This window comes from Thrips palmi, unplaced genomic scaffold (assembly GCF_012932325.1).
Source record: "Thrips palmi isolate BJ-2018 unplaced genomic scaffold, TpBJ-2018v1 HiC_scaffold_5, whole genome shotgun sequence".
In the NCBI taxonomy this organism is placed as follows: domain Eukaryota; kingdom Metazoa; phylum Arthropoda; class Insecta; order Thysanoptera; family Thripidae; genus Thrips; species Thrips palmi.
Window position 1 is genome coordinate 5,025,244 of NW_023144632.1, and position 16,703 is coordinate 5,041,946.

A 16,703-nucleotide genomic window follows, 5' to 3' on the forward strand; every position below is an offset into this window, starting at 1 on the left:
CGACTCTCGTAGTCAGTTTGTATCAGCTGTTGCGAGCAGGAAGACGAGGTCTCTTTGTTTTCGTTGAGTCGTAGATATGAAATGCGAGAAACATTTCTCTCGTCTGAAAGCTCCAACTCGGGGAACCTCCACGTGAGAGACGCTACATGCCAGTGCAATTCTCTTCCACTCTCGGTGCAGACAGACTATGCACCCGTCATATTCCCCTTGACTGACCAGCTCCACTGAAATGGCTAGCAATAGAGGAGTGCTAAGCCTCAGGTTCAACCAAGACCAAGGTTTGTGTTACCCCCGTGCCTAAAGAACTAAAGAATTTGGTTGCGGAATTGAAATCTCGTTCGTGTAGTGGTAATCGGGCCGTCCGTCGGAAACTTTATGTTGAAAGGCTAAGATCCTAACCTATTGGCAGCATGTAAACATAGCTGCCAGTATTGAAATTTCACAATGTGAAATTTCTCAACCACATTGTTCTTAATAATTTATTTGTGATTGGTTCAGGAAGAAGAGCTGATTTGTTTAAAGCACTTGCCATTAGTTAGTGTGGGTTCCCCTTCAGGGCGGGTTAAAATTATACCAACTGGAAGGTACCATCACAAATCTGCAATTTTTTTATTTCTCATTTCTTCATTTCTTTTAAAATGAGGAGAGAGAGACTTTTTTTTTTTACTGTAAAGGATAGCATGAAAAATCAGTTTTCGCATGGCCAAATTGTATTTTGAAGACGCTAACTTTGAACTCAGAAGTCATTGTTGATCAGGTATAGGAAAACTATTGCTGTCCCATTTCCAAAGTGCACTTCTAGGGGGCACTGAATTGCATAAAAGGTTTTAGAATATATTGTCAGAATACCACATGATAAAAATGATGTCACTAAGTTGAAACCTCACATCATGTTACTTATCTTATTACCAAATCTTGGCGAATGCATTTTGTATTTTATTTCTCTTGGTTTCAGGATGCTTTACTTGCTGCATGGAAAGTGGACTTCGCATATACAATGTGGATCCATTGGTTGAAAAAGCTCATTTTGGTAAGAAATTTTTGTCAAGTTTAAGAGAAGAAGCCTTTTTTAAAAGTATAAATGGTATAGTTAGGTCATCAGAAAGACACTGTATTTTTTTAGATTGTGCAGTGTGTTCAAAAGGAAAGAGGAAGCATGTAATTTTGAAAATAATTCTCTGTAACTTGTTTTTTGTTGCAGATTTGGAGTTAATGGGCAGTGTAGCTATATGTGAAATGCTACATCGTACAAATCTCATTGCCATAGTCGCTGGTGGTTCACATCCTAAATTTGCTGACAACACTGTTCTAATTTATGATGATCATGCAAAAAAATTTGTGTTGGAAATAACATTTACTACTCCCGTCAAGGCTGTCCGTTTAAGAAGAGACAAGTATGCTTCTAGGATGTGAACTTGAAAATGAAAATGGTTCATCTTGTCAGTGAATAATTTCTATTTGTTATAATTTCTTTCTTTTTGACAGATTGGTTGTGGCTCTGCTCAAGGAGATTCATGTTTTTAGCTTTCCTGCCCCAGCTCAACGATTGTATACTGTTGAAACAAGAGAGAATGCATTAGGGTTGTGTGAAATCAGCCCAATTGTTACTGCAGAAAGGCAATTATTAGCATCTCCTGGACATAAAATAGGGAGTGTACAACTTGTTGTATGTCATACAACTTTTCCGTGCTTTTTGGTGGTGAAAACTAGTGTTCCTTACTAATGAATTACATCATTCTTTTTTTCAGGATTTGTCTAATACAGAGGCAGGTATATCATCAACACCACTTACTATCAATGCACATAAAGGAGAACTATCTTGTCTAGCAATAAATCAGCAAGGCACTTTAATTGCAACAGCTTCATGCAATGGGACATTAGTGCGTGTATGGTGCACATTGCGAAGGGAACAAGTGGTAGAATTGAGACGCGGCTCTGATCCAGCAACATTGTATTGGTAAGTTTTGGAGTGTCAGAGAAGACAGTTTATTTTCCCCTGTTTCCTGTCATTTTAACACCAATAACTATGTTCTAATTTTTGTGCCCAGTATAAACTTTAGCAGGGACTCAGAGTTCTTATGCTGCTCAAGTGATAAAGGAACTATACATATATTTGCATTGAAGAAAACTCATCTTAATCGACGGTCCACGTATGTATTCTACTTATAAAAATTCAGATTTGTGTAAAACTCATGTTTTTATAAAACTGTATATTTTAGGTTTTCTAAAATGGGTATTCTTGGAACTTATGGAGAATCCCAGTGGGCACTGGCAAATTTTACAGTCCCTCCCGAATGTGCCTGTGTCTGTGCTTTTGGCTTGCGGAATTCCGTCATTGGTATGTCTAGTTTGTTTGTAGATAAGATGGTGTTCCCCCCGTTGTAAATTTTGTCCTGAAAATGTCATATTTTTACTATTGTTGCAGGTATTTGTTTAGATGGAACTTTCCACAAATATGTTTTCAACGATGATGGCAACTGTAACAGAGAAGCATTTGATGTCTATTTAGATGTATGTGACGATCATGAGTTTTAGGTGGAGAATTGTAGGATTAAGTTTGCCTTGAAGTTTCTGTGATAATTTTTGGGGGTGTTCCCTTTAAAATCAAGCAATCGCCTACCCCCTGCTTTTGTATTTTTTGGAGTTTACAGAATGTTTAGCTCTTTTAGGTCTGTATTTTTCTGTCCAGTAACTTATCTGCTACTTAATAGTATATACCAAGAATTTATGCCATTGTTGCTTGTCTATTATACAATTAATTTATGAACTTATTTTTATTCCAAGTAAGTCTTCTACATTTTCAGTTCAAAATTTATTTAAGTCAAGTCAAAAATCTAGGCAGATAAAAGCTTTCACTGCTTTGTTAAAATGTTTCTCTTGTTTGAAAGGCTGTGGTTCCAATTGTGTTTTCCTGTAAGTTGTGTAAGTAGATGGTAGAGTTGTTGCTAAGTCATGTGATTAAATTGTCAAGCTTGTTGACAATATTGTTCATACAGCTCACATGTAATGCTATATTATGTGTGGGAGCCAGCCGCTAAACCGTGAAGTGCACTTAAACTTGTTCTTTGAGTGCTTTCCAATGATGCACTTCTCTTTGGTTTGGTTTGGGACCAAATATACACAGCCATTGAGAAGTTGATCCTCAACAATAGTTTGGAACTGTGTGGATAGTTCCTCGGCTTTCTCTTCATAGCACTGGTATGTTTTTCTGCTATTTGTATTTCATGAAATGTTCTTCCTGATTTTTTACTGACTTGACCTATAATAGGCTTCAACAGTAGGTAGAATTGTTATTCTTAAAATACCCTTTGAGTTGGAAGGCCATTTTCATTAATTCCATTCCCTCCTCCCACAATTTTAAAGATATCCTGGAGTGAAATGACAGTCAATCATTGGATGCACACTCATGTCATGTAACTGTAAAACTTATTCTGCCTATTTTGTGTTGTTTTTTTTGAAAGTACAGTAGTATGTTCTGTGTTTTATGAACTTATTACAATTGTTGAAATGCTTTTTGGTGATTGATAATTTATCAAATTTCATTGAACCTGAATGTTTCTTGATGTCTCTGGATTTGTCGTCTTCCAATCCTTCTGAAAATTAAAAATTTGAATTAAGGTTACCTACTGCTTAAGGTAGCCCTACTTGAGAGAATGTGTGTAACATTTTGCCAAATGATTTTGAGCTTATTTTGGGAATAGAAATTAATAATTGCTTTTACAAATTTTGCGTGTTATTCTTAAAGTAGGTAGGTTCTTAGTTTTATGGTCTTCCAAGGCAATCAAGATCTCAACGGAGACTTCTACATAAATGAAGGGAGGAGGGGCATTAATTTGACCAGTTGGAGATGTGTGACTGGTATATTTTTTAGCATACCAATCTTAAAGAATGGAAAATGTAAAAGATATTCTGTATGTACGTGTTAATAGTCATCTACTCTTGCGTCTATGTAAGGAAACACTTAAACGATGATTGTGTATCTATTTACACACGTGTTGCGAAAAATCGTTTTGTAATTTTTTTACCCTTTAATGTTTTCTACTGTCCTTAAAAATTTGTAAAAAAGAAAAAAAAATGATTAATAAACTGATTGTTGCTGTGAATACTGGTAATTTTCGGGTAATCAGCTTATTTTGCATGTGTCTTCACCAGTCCCTCCACATTTTAATCTACATATTTGCTGAGCCCTTAATCTTTACCTCTATCTCTAACTTAAACTTTACTTCTAGTTCTAGCCGAAAATCCTCCTCTTTACCTACTCTTTACCCACCCTCCCTTCTCCTCCTTTCCGTTCTTCCCCCGCAGCAAAGTGAATATGAATCTGACGAAAGGAAAATGGGTTTTGGCCAGTTTTGGCTTTAGTTTCAGAACCCGCCGCCGGCAAGAAGAGCGCTGTACGTCACCGGATCGCTTGATCGACTCGACGGACCTAACCGTTCTAAAAACCGGATAAATTGTGCCGGACTTCTGTCTTAAGTTAGATTTTCACTTGAAAAATCAGCCATATTGTTGAAAATGAGTACGGACAACATAGAAAAGCTTTACAAGCATTTCGGTGTTCTTGCGGATGCCAAAGACAAAGTCAGCGAGGTGAGTTAACCCTATTTCCTAATTCCGTTTAGCATCACAATATTCTCCCCGGTTTCTCTTTAGAACTTTAATTTTGTCCCTCTCTAGTATTGTGCTGGAGCTGAATGATGAGTTTCTCGATCCCTACATTTTCTTCTTCTGATAACATGTGCGAAGCTTCATGTGCAACGCACACTTACCAGTTCTAGTTTAATATTGTTTTAAAGATGTAAGAAGGCATGCAAATGATTTGCATGTACTATTGTTGTAGGCAACCAGTTGCATGTCTATGATTGTTATGCACTTCTCAATTTATTTTTTTTTCTGTAAAATTTGAATCACTTTTACTGGCATTTGACATAAAGCTGCCCGTTCCTCTACCCCTTCTTTCTGTTTTTCATGCACTTTGTACATACCTCTGTTGTCTCCTCCACAATGTTACTATGTTACCATTTACTGTTCCAGCATGAAGAAGACTACCTGGAAATTCTGAAAGCAGTTAAAGGATCGGACAAGGAGAAGAGACTTGCATCCCAATTCATTGCCAGGTTTTTCAAACATTTTCCTGCTCTTTCTGATCAGGCCATTGAAGCCCAACTGGACCTTTGTGAGGATGAAGATTTGGCTGTAAGTTCTTGCTTTTACTTTTTGTGGGCCTTTGGAGGTATTTGTCCTGATTAATCCTAAGATTTTGCGTCTGTAGATACGTAAGCAAGCTATAAAGGACCTTCCCCGTCTATCTCAAGATCTCAAAGTATACACATATCGCATTGCTGATATTTTAGCTCAGCTCTTGCAAGCACAGGATCCTTCAGAGCTCAGTGTTGTTCATAACTCCCTCATGACTTTGTTCAAGCAGGATCCAAAAGGTAAACAATTAAATGTACAAGCATGCTCTTTAAGAAAGTTTGGGATAAACAGGGTACCACTTACAATTTTTCTTTTGCAGGTACATTAACTGGCATATTTTCCCAAATATCTAATGGGGATGATCTGAGTCGTGAGCAGTGCATGAAATTCTTAACTGTGAAAATAAGAGCACAGGGCTCTGAGATATTGGACAAGGAAAGTGAAGATTTTCTGATTGCAGAATGCAAGAAAGTTCTTCAGGTTTGTAATATTGTTTTACATGTTTCTCTTATAATCTGCCTTATTTAGATAACATTTCAAGGGATTTTTATTTGCTTAGGATGTCACTGCTGAAGAGTTTCATCTATTAATGGAACTCCTAAATGCCACCCGTCTTGGCAAGACTGTTAGTGGTCAAAAGGAGCTGGTGGATATTGCTGCTGAGCAAGCTGAGTTGGGTCAGTCTTTTAACCCAACTGACCCAGACAATGAAAGCTTTGATAGACTTGTTAACTGTGTCAAACATGCTCTTCCATATTTCTCGGTGGGTTGCAAGTTTGTAATGTTGTAGAGTGGTTGAGTAATTTTCATTATCCATTTTTACAACTTTTCTTTGATCTTTTTAGAAACAACTTGAATCTACTCGATTTGTGGTTTACTTTTGCGATGAAGTACTTCCACAGTTGCACTTGGTTGGAGGTGCTGAGGAAGGAACTGGAACAGATCAGCAGTTAGAGTTGTTGAATCTTTTGGCAGATCTCTCAACTTTCTGTGGACCGTTGGAGAAAGCTGAATCAAGAGTCAATGAAGTTTTCACCCGACTGTTGGTGAGCAATTTCAACCTGTTTTATTTTGCACGTGCACCTTGTCAATGAAGAATCTTAAATGGATTTACAGCTTGTTATGTCTATATCTTTTTGCTCATTTCAGGAATTTATGCCACTTCCTCCTGATGGTGATGCTGATGAAAAAAGTGAACCTCGACTTGACTTTTCTCATGTTGAATGTCTCATTTATTCATACCACAGACTGGGTAGACAATGCCCTGAGGCACTTTCTAAAGATGCTGAGAAACTGAAAGACTTTAGACTGAGGTGAATATATACTTGGCTTTGTCTTCTTTATGGTCTTGTATAGTCTTGTGTTTTAATAATAATAATAATTGAAATTCATGCTTGCAGACTTCATTACTTTGCTAGGAGTGTGCAAGGATACATGAAAAAGCTTCAGGAAGCTCTTCGTGGGAAGACTGGCGAAGAATTGAAATCTGAGGAAAACAAGTTAAAAGTTGTAGCTCTTAAAACAACTTCAAACATTAACACCCTGATCAAGGACCTATTCCACACACCCCCAAGCTTCAAGAGTAACATTGTCCTCTCTTGGAAACCACCCAGTGCATCATACACCAATGTGAGCCAGTGTTTCAGTGGCGTTAAACTGTGTGCCTGATGTGAGATTTTAATTTTATTTTGCCCTTGTTAGCAGGATAGAGAAATTTTGAATGACTCTGTACGTTCAGGCAGTAAGAGGCACACACCTATCACATTTGGAGCAGACTCACCAAAGCATCCTAGAACCAGCATTTCAAACCAGAGAGAAATTTATACCCCTCCTAGTGGGAAATACAGCAACAAAGTGTCCAGCTACAGTAAGTATTTTGTAAGTGGAAAATCAATACATCTCTATTATTACTGTTTTCTTTATGTCCTTGTTTATTTTGTTTTCACAGTGCCTCAACGAGGTGGTGTGCGAGGAACCCGAAGCCGTGGCAGAGGATTTGGAGGACGAGGAAGAGGTGCATGGAGGGGGCGGAATTATTGAAAGCTCATGTCATGAAGTCTCAATTACTTTTATTATTTGACATCAGGAATGTTGTGATAGTTCCAATTATGCTAACTTCTTTTGTATTAATATTTGATTTAGTTTTGTACATACATACATATATCTATGACTTAGGCCTGAATGAATCAGTTTCTTACAAATCAAATAATTCTTATAATCTAATTTATGACGGAGATGAGCTGTAAATGGATTGGAGAAGGGAGTGCAATTTTTTTTATCCAAAAGATGTGATTTTGTCCTGTAGATAGTTTGAATGAACATGCTAATGAGAAGGGCCTAACTAATAAGTTAGTCTGAAGTCAGAATTAAGCTAATCAGTGATGTACCGATTCAAGTGTGAATGTATTAACTTTTCACAGACCTTATTATGCAAAAATTTCCTCCTGAACTAAGGACTATAAGAAGACTATCTTCCTTCCTCCATCCAGTTTTTTGTCAAACTAAAACAACAACTAAATAATAAAAATGACTCTCCAAAGTGAAAAGAAATAAAATGAAGTGAATTTATAATAACTAGATTTGAACGGTACATCATCCTGAAGTAATATTTGTATCTGTCCTCTCTTCATACCTTTTTTCACAGTTATCTTATGCAACGAAGCTTAGTACGCTGTACTTTTGTGTCTCCTCTTCAGCCTTAGGCTCGTTGTGTGAAGAAGATAGCGCGTATTTTGCAGCATTGGCACAGCACAGCTTCAGGAGTCTGTTTTACCCTTTTTTCCTTTTCAGGGCATGTTAAAGCACGAGTTACAGTCTACAAGTTCATTTGTTTGCTCTTACCGATGTCATTGGATGTTTTCTTCCTCTAGGTTTTGTCCGCTATGATGCTGAAGTTTCGTCTTGATGTCTTTCCAAACCTTCTTGTTTTGGTGATTTCAGTGGGCTTTTGCTGCATAATTGGTATTGTTGGTACTGATAATATGTTTTCTTTCAGGTCTCAGGTGAGTAATTGAGTTCTATTGTATATTCTCTCTTCCCTTGAACCATTGATGTATTTAGAGGATTTTTGTTTGTTTATTAAAGGAATTTTTTTCCCCTTTAATATGTAGAACTAATTAGGCTACTACAAATGAATCACAAATTGAACTGAATAGATCGTGTCATTCTCTCTGCATGTAGTACGTTTCTCTTATTTCCTGTACTTACCCTGCATAGTCATCATTAATTTTGTCAGAATGTGAGCATGTTTGTCCACGTGATCATAGCACTGATCTCCTGGTTTGTCCAACAGAACACAAACACCGTAGGCCGTAGCTCATTGGCTGAGCCCAACTAATCTTTTCTGTTTCTTTAACTTTAACTTAGCGAGGCCATTTGACAGGGGGCTCTGCCCTTAGCAAAACAGTGTGCCTGTAACACGCCGTAATTATGACAAAATCATCTTCAGAGATGCGTTTATGGCATTAGTCTCCGTGAAAATAATTTGATTTGTCAAAATTGTTACTATTTACAATATTTAAACTCAAACATCGGGTACAAGCAGACAATACAAATTGGCAGTAATGGACGTTAGCTTTGTTTACACTCCCTTGTCCATCTTTCCTATCTGATGTAGCAGACAGCTCCGGCTGTTCCAAAGTTTCAAATTTAAACTCAATTTTCAAAAATAATTGTTCCCCTTCATGAATCTCAAAACCATACACTCGAATTACATTTTGAAATAGACATGGGTACCTTGGCTTACTTTAATCTCATCCTCTGAGCAAGGTTTTTATTGATTCAACAAGGCGGTTGCTGTGTTCCTATTATGTGGGTTTGGCGATAGGGATGTTACATTGTAAACTGAATCAACTCCCACCACTCTTGAAGTGTCTTGTATTAAACAAATCAATAAAAAGAACTTGTAGCTTGGCCTCTACTGTAAGTAACACAAACACAGAATGTTTTTTGAAATTAAAATGGATACACCATTAACTTGGCCACTGAAGGAACTTCTGCATTTCGAGCACAATTCAAATTCCCCCTCACCCTTACAAAGTTTGTGATCTGATTTGCCTTCAAGGCAGATTGTGTCTTCTTGAAATTTCGTTGAAACCAGCTCGTCCCTAGTGAATTCAAATAGTCGCGCTATCTGTGTCGGACCGCCCACATCCCACGGAGAGTCAGGGTCCCCCAACATGCGGCCTGCAGGGCGGGACTTGTACGTGTACGCTTGGTGGCCTGCCCTAGAGTCGCCGGGCGGCCGGGAGTGAAGACGAGACAAGGAGACAGCACTGTTCGGCGAGAGAGCAGGGAGGTGGAGGACGAAATTGTCTATCCAACCCAGAGACGGGGTGGGTGCCAAAAAAAAGAAAGACGTTTCCCGTATAAATGGCGCTGAGACGCGATTCTTGACAAATACAAGATTGTAATGTCTGCAGGGCTGTTTCCCCTTCTCGTTCTGGGCAAGAAGGAAGGGGTTCGTCGAAGCGCCGGAACCGCTTTCGGCTTGGGTCTAGCCTGTTGGACGCGGTCACCATCACGAGACCGTCGCAACGTGCAAAACGTCCCCCGAACCCCCCGGTCACGCTCGGCCACACCGGTCTTATGGTCGGGACCACACACCCGTCATTAAGGCCCCAGCGGCACGGCTGGCTGATTCCGAGCAGTTCTTCTGCCTCTCTGTCTCTCTCGCACTCATGTGGCGTCTCATATTGGTACGAGAGAGACAGAGCGATGGAACGTTGAGTGTGTGGTTATGAAGCGCGTCTGCGACCCCGGCCGCGGGTAGAGCGGCGGCCCGCGACGGAAGCACGCGGCACGCGGACGGCGTGGTGCTGGTGGCACCGGCGGCACTTGGACTTTCACGCGCCAGAACCGGACCGGGACGCGCAGGGGCCGCGCCGACCGTCGCGTCCCCGTACCGGTGGAGTCCCGATGGAGTCTGCGGAACCCGGAGCACCCTGGAGTCATCATTGTCGAGTCCGACGTTGCCCAGCACGAGCACGGCGTTATGGGACGAGGGGCAGTGGGCAAGACGACAGCCTTTAACCGGTGAAGCTAGGCAACTTGCAGGCCCATCTTCAGCCAGGATGAGTCTCTCTCACTCCTTCCCCCTCCCTTGCCCCTTTCCGCGACTTCCAGCGCGTCGCGGCCATCCCCCGCCCCCGCCGCGCTCGCTGGCCACTCCACACGTAACACCCCGTCTGGTCAACTATCGCGGCACGCGGCACCGCGACGGGCCAGTCTCCCGCATACCTCCCGGCCCGCTCTTCCAGCACCACATGGAGTGCCTGGAGTGGCCAGAGAGGCCGCGGTGCCGCCGCCTGACCGCAAGGCGTTGCCGGAGGTGCCGCCGGGCCACTGCGCAGTGCTCGGCGGAGGAAGAGGTTGGGCAAGGTGAGGCCTAGGCCAGGGCGCGTAGGGCTGGGCTGGCTGGGCTGGCAGCTGGAAGTCTGGCAGACGCGGCGCGGCGCGCGGTGGGCAGGGCTGCACGGGCTGCACCGGGCAGCCCGTCGTTGAGCCACCGACTTTGCGACAGCAGCATGCCACGTCACCTCTGAGATAACACGTGGCAGGGCGGCCAGGACGACCATCACGCTCTCCTGGACAGGGAGCGGGCGGAGCGGTCGCGGCCGGGCTCTCTCGCCTCGACTTGGCCCTGTTTGACTTTCATGACAACGGCCGCCATAAAAAGACGATTTGTCGAGGACGCTGTTCACTTTCGGTCGCGGCCGGCACGTACACCATACCAGTAACCCCGAATCCGAATCGCGCAACGTGGCGCGGTGCGGCGTGGGGGTCACGGCCCCCGCGTCTGATGCCTGTCCCGCGCCCACACCCCGCACCGCACCGCCATGGCACCGCCACGGCACCGCGGTGGACGAGCGGGCTCTTTCCATCACCCTGTCTCTCTTGCACTCACGGGTACGGGTATCCCGTTGCGGCTCGAGAGAGACGGGGCAACGAAGCACGGTCCAGAATCAGTGTGATGAGCGTGCTCATCGCTGTCCCCAGCACGGTCTGAGCCCCACGAGGGTGGCCGTGCGGTTGTGGGTGGCTGGGTCCTCGCCAGTGGCGCGGCCGTCATGGCGTGGCGGCGGCGAGGCGAGGGCAAGGCGAGGGCAAGGCGAAGGCAGCGGTGGCACCCACACGGGGAATCTGATCAAGGCGGCTGGCGGGGCAATGCCAACGCGGTCCGGGGCCCGGACAGGCCGGGACAGGCCCGGACTCCTACGGGCTAGCCGCGCGGCGCGCGCCGCACCGCATGAGTCAAAATACAAGACGAATCGAGTGCAAGGTCAACCAGTGCGGCACCCAGGACCGCCACGCCGCCATTCCGCCGCGACAGGGCCTCGCAGGATCCTCCAGCACCGCCTCGACGACGGGGCGACGGGGCGACGGGGCCCTCGGGGCGTCGCGACGCGCCTTGTCTGGCTGGCGTTGCCATGGCGGCATGGCGGCGGCCGGGGGCGGCTCGTCACGGCGCGGCATTGCGACTCGTATCGCTTTCAATCGGCCCGAACGGCGGACGGCGGCTAAACGCGAGTTCCGCCGCGGGCGAACGGCAAACGATTTCGGAGGGCCGGCCGGGCGGCCGCAGCCGTGGCGCAGGCGTGGCGCAGCCTTGCAGCGTCTCGCCGACCAGCGACAGACAGGCTGTCTCCGCATGTTCCGAACAGAGGTTTCGTCGCTCTGTCTCTGTCGCACTCGTGGGGTGTTCCGTGGTGTGAGAGAGACGGGGAGAAGAAACGCCGAGTAGGATCGCGCTGCAGTGGGTCAGTGGCGTGCCACGGCGTGCCACGCCACGACGCCAAGCGTAGGGGCGGGGCTGTGATGCCCGTGATACGCGGCGCAGAGGCCGGATTTGTTTGTTGGTTTTACCCGCAAGATAGTCCTGCCTCGTCCTGCATCGTCCTGCCTCGTCCTGCCTCGTCCTGTGTCGTCCTGCATCGTCCTGCGACGGCCGTGCAGGGCGGCCAGGGCCAGGGCAGCCCGTCGCAAGGACCGTGGTGTGGACGGTGTAGATCCAGTATGCAGGCGGACAGGCAGACGCTCGACGCTGCACGCGTTGCTCAAGTATTTCTTTCGCTCGCACGACGCACGTCGCACGTCGCACGTCACTGGTAGGCAGCCACGGCTGCTGGCAATTAGATGAGAGACCAGCGCCGCTTTGCCGCTTTGCCGCTTCGGTACTTCTCGGGACGGGGCAACATTCACGCGGCCACGCCGCCACGCCACTCGTCCTGAATGAGGACCGCCTTGAGCTAGGGGGCAGCAGTAACAAACAACGGCAGTGCGGGGTACACGAACGGCTGCAGGCTCCAGGCAGCTCCAGGCAGCTCCAGGCAGCTCCAGGCTCATCCCAAGGTCGGGTCTCGGGTACAGCACGGTTCGGACTGCGGACTGCGGCCGCAACGGGCTTCGGGGCTACGGCCTGCCTCGGCCAGCCTGCATGTGTGTCTGCGCGTGTCTTGCGCAATGCATCCGATTTTATCCGGTGGGCTGGCCGGGCCGGGCCGTGCCCGCCTGCAACCTGGAACGGCGGGGCAAGTCCGTTCGCATGCTAACAAGAATCGGAACAGCGACTTTACGGCGGGGCGGGCGGGGCCGGGCAGGCTGGGACTCCGCGGCTCCGCGGCTCCGTGGCACATCGCACCGGCGGTTGCAAGGTCCGCGGCGACGCCCTGCCCCTGCAGGCTGAGTCCGAGCAGAGGTCCGTCGGTGGGTCTCCCCCACACCCCTACGGGACTTCCCTTGAGTGCGAGGGAGTGAGCGCGACAGCGCGACGAGGCACTGTTCGGAATGGTTCGGCACCAGCCACGTGCGTACGGCGGGCACGCGGTGAGCACGCGGCGTGCCAGGACTCAGGACTCCCCCAACCTTGACTGTAGGCAAGACACCGCACTGACGAAATGCGTCGGGTGCCATCCAGGCCCAAAGACACGGCTTATCGCGCTGTTTCGCTGCGACTACTGTAGCTAATGTGCGTCGGAACTGTTGAAATACGACGTGCCGTTCTAAAATGACTGCCTCATCGCATACTGCGTGAGCGGCGTGGGCAGTGGCAGCCAGCATGCTCCAAACGACTAATGCCCGTAGCTCCTGCAGTCCGTGTCTCGGCCCGCTCAGCCGAAACACACACACTCGCTCTCTCCCTCACTCTCTCTCACTCTCTCTCCCTCTCTCCCCCCCCCCCTCTCTCTCTCACACACACACACACACACACACACACCACATACTTGAACTTGGGCTACGTGACAGGGCCGCGTGGAGTCCCGATTTATTGCGCCCGCCGTGTTGTTGATGTTGTTGTCGGTGTTGTTGATGCTTTTACTGGGGCAAGGACCAATTTTTCGCTAGTCTCGCGCAGGGGGGCGGTGGAGGAGGCGGCGAAACAGTTGCTAGTTAGGTGGGCAGTTAGCGGCGGCGGCGACGGCGGGCATGTAAGGCTCAGTGTCAACGAGTCCGTGCCGCCGCCCCCCGCCGCCCCCCGCCCCTCCTCGCCGCGGCCCGACAGGTGAATTCGGCTCACGCACGCCGGGGCAGGCCAGGGCGCGGAGGTGGGGGTCCAGTGACCTACATCCGGTTATACTATAATAGCCAATCTCAATGCGGCGACGCACGTGACGTCAGGACACGGCAAAAACAATTCGCGTGGATGGAAGTGCGCCGTGGAGGGTGAGGAGGAGGGCGAGCAGGAGGGCGAGCAGGAGGGCGTACCACTGTACCGCCGTACGGCCGTACCGAGACGGCCAAGGCGAACCACTGCGGCCGCAGCTGAAAATGAACCTTTATCATTCCGGCGAGAGTGAAGCATACGAGGCCCTTGTTTCGCGACAACGGTCAAGTGTCAGCCGAGTGCAGACTACGGTCAGTTGCACTCCTCCCCTCCCTCCATTTAGCGGAGTCTCGACGACGGGCTGTTTGTTGTTCGGAAACTGGAGTATGGTCTCACCTCTGTCAACCAGAAAGCTGATCCCGCCCGAAGTGCTTTCTTCGCCGTGCGTCGCCATGTTTGTCTCGCTCTCCCGCGGAACAGCCAGCGAGTGCGAGACGCACGACGACGGAGCACTGTTTTTGAATGAATGCGAATGAGTTTGCTGAGGATGGGGCGTGTGCCCTTCGGTGGGACCCCTGCCGCCCTTCGCCCTTGGGCCGGCTGGGCCGGCAGCCACCTTCACTTCCGCGACGTGTCCGGCCGCCCCCGTCGCGGCCAAGAGGAGCAGGACGGCGAGGCGGCGACAGCGGGGGTCGCTGAGTCACGCCACTCGGGGCTGTTTACGTGGAGCCTGCGCCCGCCCCGCCCCGCCCCGCCCCGCCCCGCCCGGCCCGGCCCGGCCCGGCGGGTACCAATATCGACCGCCATCATCGACGAATCGGACCTTGACGTCGTCCGGAGTGATACCGGCCGCCGCCACGCCCTGCAGGCCTGCAGGGCCGCGTCGCAAGCGCAGTGCGCACGACTCGAACCCAAAGGCGAAGGTTGTTTCCTGAAATCTGGTGCAAAAGCCCGTGACGCAGCGCGCCGCGCGGGGCTGGAGCGGCCGGAGTCAGCTCGTTGAAGCACTACATGGCGTTGTTGGCGTGTTCTTCCGCGCGGGCGGGGTGCGGGGCGGGGCGGGGCGGGGCGGGGCGGGGCGGGGCGGGGCGGGGCGGGGCGGGGCGGGGCGGGGCGGGGCGGGGCGGGGCGGGGCGGGGCGGGGCGGGCCCGCGAACAGAGCGTTTTCAAAGCCGAGGGCAGCGCTGCGCTGCGCTGCCGCGCGGGTATCGCGCGTCAAAGCATCTACCCGTTCCCGGTGCTCCGCTTGCTTGGGGCTGTCGACTCGTTTTGGTGCGACCGTTGCCGTCGTGTTGTCGCTGACTATTCGCACGCGACAACAGCCAACCCCCGCCAACCCACACCTCAACACATTTTCTGTATAACTTCTCTTCAAAGAATTATTTTTCGCATATCGAACCCGTTTTCAACATATTTCTTAAATTTGTTGACTTGTTTTCGGCGCCGTGGCAAGGAAGGCCCGTGGTGGGGCACTCGGCCCGCGCGCCCCGCGAGGCGCAGGTCGTTCCATCATAGCTCAGCGACGCGGCGGCGGCGGTCCGGCCTGGCAGTCTGGCGACGGTGTAAGTCCTTTCAAGGACAGAAAGTAGATCGGTCTCGCCCGAGCCGGGTCGGACCACGGGCCACGCGGCCAGGTGGACGCACTGGTCGGCCATACGCTGACCCTGTCCCAGCCGCCTGATTCCGAACGCTGCTTTGTCGCTCTGTCTCTCTCGCACCCCTTTGGGGGGGCCGGGACGCCCCGTGAGTGCGAGAGAGACCGAGCACAGCAGCTTGCAGCGCGTGAACGTGCCACGCGCAAAGGGAGAACTAGACCGGCCGCGCCACAGGATGTGTGACTTTTTGCCGTTTCGTCAATCACTGGTGAGCGGTCAAAGGTCCTGATTGATTAAGGACGTCCGCCAGCATCGAGTGTGTGTGTGTGTGAGACTTGTGTTTGATGAACAGCGCCCTGGTCGGACCTTGCTGCTATAACCATTAAATGCCTTGTTGGTTCGGGTGCTTAGCATTCACGATGGGAGCCTTGCTCTTACACCGACTTCAATAAAAACAGCCGCTTGGGGCGGCCTATAGCTCGAGTGTGAATTTTATGTCGTTAGACATGCGTATCTAATCTGGACGGATGCTGATGCTGACCTGTGAGTAGTGTAAAGACCCATGCTTGACCGGCTGCTCTTCGACAAGCAGTGCGTATGTGACGTTCGTGTTGGTGCAGAATCGTCCCTCCCCATACTTGCTCGCTGATGGTGGTGCTGGTGACCACAGTGGGTCAGGTGACCACAGATCAAGCGCACTGTTAGAAGAGGGTTCGACTTTCGAACCCACCTTGGCTCGAAATACGGCCTTAAGTAGGATCGAACCCATCTCGGTTCGAAAATCGGACGGGGTGGCCGATACATGCAGGGTTCGATATTTTGACAAGATGAGGGTTCGATTTTCGGCTCTGGTAGTGTTCGATTTTCGGCTTTGTAGGGATTGAGCTTCGCTGAGACAAGTGAATTATCAAACTTGACCAAATAGACATTTGCTTACAGATTTAGATTTGTCTCGAGAAGACAAACAAAAAATGTCAAGACATGTTATGGGTTAAAATAGAAAATAGAAGAGTTATTGGATTTTTAGAGTGCAAAAATGGTAAAAAAGACATTAGAAGTTGAATAACTCTTTCATTTTTCATTTTAACCCATGATATGTGTTGACATTTTTGGTTTGTCTACTTGAGACGAATCTAAATCTGTAAGGTGATGTGTGTTCGGTCAAGTTTGCTAATTGACTCCAGGCGCTGCCGTACGAAAGACCGCAGAGCCGAAAGCCGGCGAAGCGGTCGAAAATCGAACCCCGCGTCCGAAAATTGAACCCACGTGGGTTCGATTCTACTTAAGCCCGATTTTCGAGCCGGGCGAGAATTGGGACCGCCTTTCAACGGTTCGAAAATCGAACCCCCTTCTAACAGTGCGGACAC

The 16,703-nt window shown here is 48.6% G+C and overlaps 2 protein-coding genes across 3 annotated transcripts; both read left to right on the forward strand.

Annotated features, from left to right (window-relative positions):
- LOC117651235 (WD repeat domain phosphoinositide-interacting protein 4-like) lies at positions 1–4,112 on the forward strand. The gene is made up of 8 exons (XM_034395053.1): positions 1–278; positions 956–1,030; positions 1,202–1,394; positions 1,486–1,666; positions 1,749–1,957; positions 2,049–2,150; positions 2,220–2,338; positions 2,426–4,112. Exons 1-8 carry the CDS (start codon positions 230–232, stop codon positions 2,533–2,535), a joined length of 1,038 nt encoding a protein of 345 aa, XP_034250944.1. The 5' UTR covers positions 1–229; the 3' UTR covers positions 2,536–4,112.
- Positions 4,113–4,362: 250 nt separating this feature from the next.
- LOC117651234 (apoptosis inhibitor 5) lies at positions 4,363–8,378 on the forward strand. 2 transcript variants are annotated; one of them, XM_034395051.1, is made up of 10 exons: positions 4,363–4,590; positions 5,035–5,196; positions 5,273–5,438; positions 5,519–5,679; positions 5,759–5,962; positions 6,045–6,245; positions 6,349–6,512; positions 6,600–6,828; positions 6,901–7,066; positions 7,148–8,378. In XM_034395051.1, the coding sequence occupies exons 1-10, from the start codon at positions 4,516–4,518 to the stop codon at positions 7,237–7,239; spliced, it is 1,620 nt and encodes a 539-aa protein (XP_034250942.1). In that variant the 5' UTR covers positions 4,363–4,515; the 3' UTR covers positions 7,240–8,378. The 2 variants fall into 2 exon arrangements, with proteins under 2 accessions (XP_034250942.1, XP_034250943.1); XM_034395052.1 differs by having other exon boundaries at positions 6,904–7,066.
- Positions 8,379–16,703: the final 8,325 nt, after the last annotated feature.

Bases quoted from the DNA above. Each gene is read 5' to 3' on its own strand.
- LOC117651235 (XM_034395053.1), top strand. From the start codon at position 230: ATGGCTAGCAATAGAGGAGTGCTAAGCCTCAGGTTCAACCAAGACCAA. The intron at 1,667-1,748 runs GTATGTCATACA...TCTTTTTTTCAG, and splicing joins TAGGGAGTGTACAACTTGTT to GATTTGTCTAATACAGAGGC. The intron at 2,339-2,425 runs GTATGTCTAGTT...CTATTGTTGCAG, and splicing joins CTTGCGGAATTCCGTCATTG to GTATTTGTTTAGATGGAACT.
- LOC117651234 (XM_034395051.1), top strand. From the start codon at position 4,516: ATGAGTACGGACAACATAGAAAAGCTTTACAAGCATTTCGGTGTTCTT. The intron at 5,439-5,518 runs GTAAACAATTAA...TTTCTTTTGCAG, and splicing joins GTTCAAGCAGGATCCAAAAG to GTACATTAACTGGCATATTT. The intron at 5,680-5,758 runs GTTTGTAATATT...TTATTTGCTTAG, and splicing joins AATGCAAGAAAGTTCTTCAG to GATGTCACTGCTGAAGAGTT.